Source organism: Heteronotia binoei, chromosome 14 (genome assembly GCF_032191835.1).
Source record: "Heteronotia binoei isolate CCM8104 ecotype False Entrance Well chromosome 14, APGP_CSIRO_Hbin_v1, whole genome shotgun sequence".
NCBI classification, from domain to species: Eukaryota; Metazoa; Chordata; class Lepidosauria; order Squamata; family Gekkonidae; genus Heteronotia; species Heteronotia binoei.
Window position 1 is genome coordinate 25,339,272 of NC_083236.1, and position 5,792 is coordinate 25,345,063.

Here is a 5,792-nt window from a genome sequence, read left to right on the forward strand (position 1 = left end):
GAGGCTTGGTAACTGGTGTGAACTTACTGGCAAAACTTGGCCCATTTCACAAGCAACTATGGAGTATGGGGAAGGTGTGTGCCATAGTCTACAACTGAGGGTCAATTTATATAACCAGTGGAATTTTTTTCCTCAGACTGTACCACTTCAGGCAGAAGATGGGAGGCTGCATGTGTGAATTCTCCCCATAGTGCCATCCTTGCTCATGGAAAACCAGGATGTTAGAAGGAAGGGGTCCACGAATCTTTTCCATGATAGGTATTTTTACGCTCACAGAATGTTTTGTTTCATTCATACATGTGACTCTCCACCTGCAACAAAAAGTGGTACAATCCATGAAAAGCTGGGCTTGATTTCGCTGTTATGTACCGACTCTCGGATCAGAATGACAGTTCTACCCAGAACATCATAGCAGACAAGATCATAAATTATCATCAGCTTAAGGAAAGATGAATCCTTGTGCTTTCCAGACCGAAACTTTCCAAATAGAGAGAGCCTGCCTCCCTTCGTTTTAGATGCACTGCTAAAATCCAGATACATGCACGTGAGAGTACTGAGAACACTGTGGAATTAGGGAGAAACTAACCTTGATTGCTGATCCTCTGGCACAACGTGTCATGCTGGAGTGAGACCTCCACTCACGATGCAGCAGGAGCTCGCCAAAAAGTGAAGAAGGAGAAAACAATGACAGAACCCAGAGAACTTGGTCCTCGGCAGCTGCAACAACAGAACGATGAAGACGGAGCTCTGATTTTTCTCTTCCAAGTCCAGCTACTTGCTCTGCTTGCTTTGTTATCCTAGCTGCTGTAAATGCAGCACAAACTTTGATGAAAGTAGTTTGTTCACGAGCAGCTACACATACGCACACACAAAAAATCCATCCTAATTTTTTTTTAAAAAAACAAACCTCTAAATCAAACAGGTCCATGGGATGATCCGTCTTCACTCCCCCCCCCCACACACACACACTCCACTTAGCACAAAATGTAAGCCACACAAGTGTTACTGAAGTTGTGTTGCCTGCTGTGTTAGATTCCCTTGCTCTCCGCTGCAGAAACACTGCCGTTAAAAATGGCAAGACATCTATCCGAGTGGACATGCAATGGAACGATGTACGGTGCTAAGTGGAGCACGAACCCCAAAGGCTGCCTGAATGTATTTGTTCACACACTGTACTTATCCTCAGTGCCTCTAATCTGTTGTGCACTTGGACCAAACTGAGTAATTGTAAATCATCTTCTACTTTTTTAAAAAAAGGTCTTTGAAAATACTAGTTATTTTAAAAACATAACCCCGCCCCTGCAAAAAAAAAAAAAAGCTACAGATTTTTGTTTCCTGGGATAAAAAGCACATGACTTGGACTGTCAGAAATATAACAGTATTAAAGGTATGTATCAAGAAACGGATCTGTGTTAATAATTTAAGGCTCACCAAGAAAACAAAAACCCAACTCTGACAACAAAAACATGTTCTGCTAGAAGGCTGAAAGTAGCACATTCACATCACGCAGGAGAAAACCGATTTTGTACTTTGGGGAATGTGTGTACCTTTGCTAGAAAATCTCTAAAGCTTTCATGAAGCTGTATGTCCTGGCGGGGGGGGGGACAAAAGTGCTTTTTCCTCTCTTTAAACAGAATTATATAGAAAATAGAAATATTTCAGGTTGAAACTACAGTACCAACAAATAATTTACGGTATTTACTGGGGGGGGGAGAGGGGTGGACAAGAGAATTGTGCAATAAATGATCTGTATAGAAACCGCTTTGCATTTTTTCAAAGTAAAATAAATATCTGCCAGCAGCATCCATTGCACTTGTTAAGAGCATCAAAGCCTCTGGTTGGTGGAGCTGGCTTCATCTTAGCTGGTTTCATATACAGATGTCACTCTCCATGTCATGGGAAAGAATATATTTTTTAAAATCCTTGCATTTCCCGGAGGTTTCTTTAGAATAACTACCCTATGTAAAATATACCCTAATTTAAAATACTAAATGGCAGTGCTAGGTAACCCTTCCCAACGATTCCATACCAGCGACCCACACCCCCCTCGTTGTCCCATGCCCTATAAGTCTGTTTCCCTACTGGTGTCTAGACAGAGTGCATAGAGAGATTTTTTGAGATCTACGCTGCTTTTAGCTTTAATGTTGGCTTTCTCTACTGAGCCGGTCCCGTTGTTGACCCCTTCAATGTTCTCCAAGTGCACAACAGATTTGTCAAAAGAGTTTTTGCTCATGCGTCTCTTCAGGTCCCCAGCGGAGCTGCCTTGAGCACTGCTGGGTTCGTCCTTGAGAATGGCCTGCTCTTCGTGGTCCGTTTCTCGATGGTAGAAGTAGTTAAAGTTGGACACGATAACAGGGACAGGAAGGGCAATGGTGAGCACACCCGCAATGGCACACAAGGAGCCCACAATCTTCCCCCCTACGGTGACAGGCCTCATATCTCCGTAGCCCACTGTGGTCATGGTGACCACCGCCCACCAGAAGGCATCGGGGATGCTGGAGAAATGTGACTCAGGGTCATCGGCCTCGGCAAAATAGACAGCGCTGGAGAAGAGAATGACCCCGATGAAAAGGAAGAAGATGAGGAGCCCCAGTTCCCTCATGCTGGCTTTCAAAGTCTGCCCCAGGATCTGCAGCCCCTTGGAGTGCCTGGAGAGCTTGAAGATCCGGAAGACCCTGACCAGGCGGATGACCCGGAGGATGGCCAAGGACATGGCCTGCTGCTGACCCCCGTTGCTGGCGCTGCCGGGCTGCTCTTTCTTCTGCTGCTCCTGAGCCAGCTCGGTGCCCAAGGTGATGAAGTAGGGGATGATGGCCACAATGTCAATGATGTTCATGATGTTCCTGGAGAACTCGGGCTTGCTGGGGCAGGCGAAGAAGCGCACCAGCAGCTCGAAGGTGAACCAGATGACACAAGTGGTCTCAATGATAAAGAAGGGGTCAGTCAGGGTGCTGGGGGCCTGCTGGTGCTGCTGGGGGGCCTCCCCAGGGGTGGCGTTGAGGGGCGAGAGCAGGGGCACGTGGAGCTCCCGCTCGTCGCGGAACTCGGGCAAGGTCTCCAGGCAGAAGGTGATGATGGAGATGAGGATGACGAGGACTGAGACGATGGCGATGCCCCGGGCGGAGCTGGAGCTCTCGGGGTACTCGAAGATGAGCCACACCTGGCGCTGGAACTCGTTGGTGGGCAGGGGCTTCTCCTCCTCCTTGATGAAGCCCTCGTCCTCGCGGAAGCGCTCCATGGCCTCCTCGCCCAGCTGGTAGAAGCGGATCTCGTCGGCGAAGACGTCGATGGAGACGTTGACGGGGCGGCGCAGCTTGCCCCCCGACTGGTAGAAGTAGAGGATGCCGTCGAAGCTGGGCCTGTTGCGGTCGAAGAAGTACTCGTTGCGCAGGGGGTCGAAGTAGCGCATGCGCTTCTGGGGGTCGCCCAGCAGCGTGTCGGGGAACTGGTTGAGGGTGCCCAGCTGGGTCTCGAAGCGCAGGCCGGAGATGTTGATGAGCACGCGCTGCTGGCTGGGCAGGGCCCCGCTGCTCTCCTCCTCCTCCTCGGCCGCCGACGACGACGAGGGCCCGCCGGCCGACGAGGGGCCCCGCGCCATGGCCATGCCCAGCCGGTGGTGGCCTTCCTCGGGCGCCAGCGTCGCCTCCTCAGGCGGCTGAGGCGGCGGCGGGGGGCGCAGGAGGAGGCCGCGCGGCAGCGGCGCACAGGAGCTGCCGCCGGGCGCCGCCGCCGCCGCCTCTCCCTGCTCGGCCGCCGCCTGCGGGCAGCCCTCCTTGCCGCCGCACTCGCTCAGCCAGGCGGCCGAGGTGGGCAGCTGGAGCAGGTCCCCCCTGCGCCGCGGCGCCCGCCCGCCGCCAGCCTCGCCGCCGATGGCCGTGGCGCCTCCGTTCTCCAGCGTTACCAGCGCGAGCTCCATGGGCGGCGGCGGCCGCAGCGGCAGCAACCCCCACGACGACGACGGCGGCGGCCCCGGGAGGCGGCCAGCATGCTGCGCTCCCCGCCCGCCCCACTCAGCCGCCGCCGCCGGACTGCCCTGCGCGCCCGCCGCCTCCTCCTCCTCCCGCGCCGCCCGGGGAAGCCGCGCCTCAGCCCGCCGCTGCGCCTGACGTCAAGCGAGGATCCCGGCGGCGGAGCGGCCTGGGGGGCGGCGGGCGGCTCTGGAGCCCCTGCTGGCGCCCTCCCCCGCGCGGCGGCGCATCCACGGCTCCGGCAAGTGCGGGCGCTGCTGCGAGCGACGAGCCAGGCGAGCGCCCGCCCACCCGCCGCCCCGAGGAGGCGGAGATGCTCGGCTTTGGCTGGCGGGGAGGGAGGGAGGGAGAGAGGGGGGCTTCCCTGGACCTTTCCCGCCCCGCCGGAGTGGCGCGCTGCCAGCCACACGGCGCTCGCTCGCTCGCTCGGCCCGCCCTCCCAGCCTGCTCTTGGACGCCGCCAGGCAGCCCTCCTTGGCAGAGCCCTGCGGCGGCGGCGGCGGCGGCACACACCTGTTGGGAGGCGGCCTTCCAAGGCGGGCGCGAAGAGGCCGGACCCGGGAGGGGGGGAGCGGGGCTGCCCTGCCGGCCCCGCGGGAGATGGCGCTCGCCAACCGGGGCTGCAGCCGGCCGAGGGGGAAACTGCTGGCCGAAGAAGCGGAGCGGGGAGGCCCAGGGTGGCTCTCGCGCTCTCCCCCTCCCCGAATAGAGCTGCCAGGGAAGGAGGCAGGTTTGCAAGCGCAGTTAGCATTTGCAGGGTGCCTTCGCCGGGGATCGGCGGGGCCGGGGCTGCCGGAGGGCGGGCATGTTTCGCTCCAGCCGGCAGCTGCGCCGGAGGTGATTGTGGTGGCTCAGCACCCGGGGGGGGGGGGATGGAGGGGCCTGACCTGGGGTGACAAGATCCTTGGAACTGGCCCTGATGTATAAGGCAACCTTGCAATTGGGGGTTTGTCCTTTTCAAAATCGGGTTTCCTGAGAACCTCCCGGTGTGCCTTTGGCCGGTGGGAAATTTGCAAAACTTGAAGCTCCCATTCGTGTCACCTGATTGGATGTGCACCTACTCGCTTCCACTGAGATCCTTGAAATGCCTCTAGGTTTTGTAATCTTGGCCAGGATCATATCCTCCGGCTGCGCATCGCTGCCACAGAGGCCTCTGGATTGCTGAACTGAGCTAGAGCCAAACCTGGCATCCGCAGAGCCTCGAAGAAGGGATATTCTGCCCTCTCTCCCTCCCTCCTGTGTGCACAAACACTCCTCTCCCTGCAAGGCACATACCCCCACCCAAACACACACTGCAGAGTAAGAGCACGCTGTAGAAGATTACAGTGTGGTGGCTCTATTCATGGATTATTTGTTAAAAGGATTTTACACACATGGAGGCTGGCTGGCAGGCTTTTGCAGCAGAATGTATGCAAAGAATGGCTAGCACAAATTAATGTTTCCTTTTCAGAACAATCACCTGGTTTTGATTTCAGCCGTCACTAAGTAAGCTTGGAAGCGATTATGGGGGAGGGGTCATTAAAATAAACTCCTGCCGAGTATTTGATTCCCCACCAAGACTTGAGGATATTAACAGCACACTCCTATGCAGAAAAGGCTATGCTAGAGTTACTCTGCATAGGATTGCCCTGCAAATGATCCACTGAATTTGCTGTAGGCCCCCCCCCCCCAGTTCTTTTGGATTCCTTCTGCTCTCTTCTATAATGAGCATGATGCAAAGCAAATTCTGGATAAGGTGAATGGTACAGAGACTTCAGGACAAAGAAATGGCCCATTCAGGCTCCTTTCTGCCCCAGCATTCTGTGATTTGTCATCATACAAAAT

The 5,792-nt window shown here is 55.5% G+C and overlaps 1 protein-coding gene across 1 annotated transcript; it reads right to left on the reverse strand.

Annotated features, from left to right (window-relative positions):
* Positions 1–1,672: 1,672 nt before the first annotated feature.
* LOC132582621 (potassium voltage-gated channel subfamily A member 5-like) lies at positions 1,673–4,009 on the reverse strand. The gene has a single exon (XM_060254281.1). It carries the CDS (start codon positions 3,914–3,916, stop codon positions 2,063–2,065), a length of 1,854 nt encoding a protein of 617 aa, XP_060110264.1. The 5' UTR covers positions 3,917–4,009; the 3' UTR covers positions 1,673–2,062.
* Positions 4,010–5,792: the final 1,783 nt, after the last annotated feature.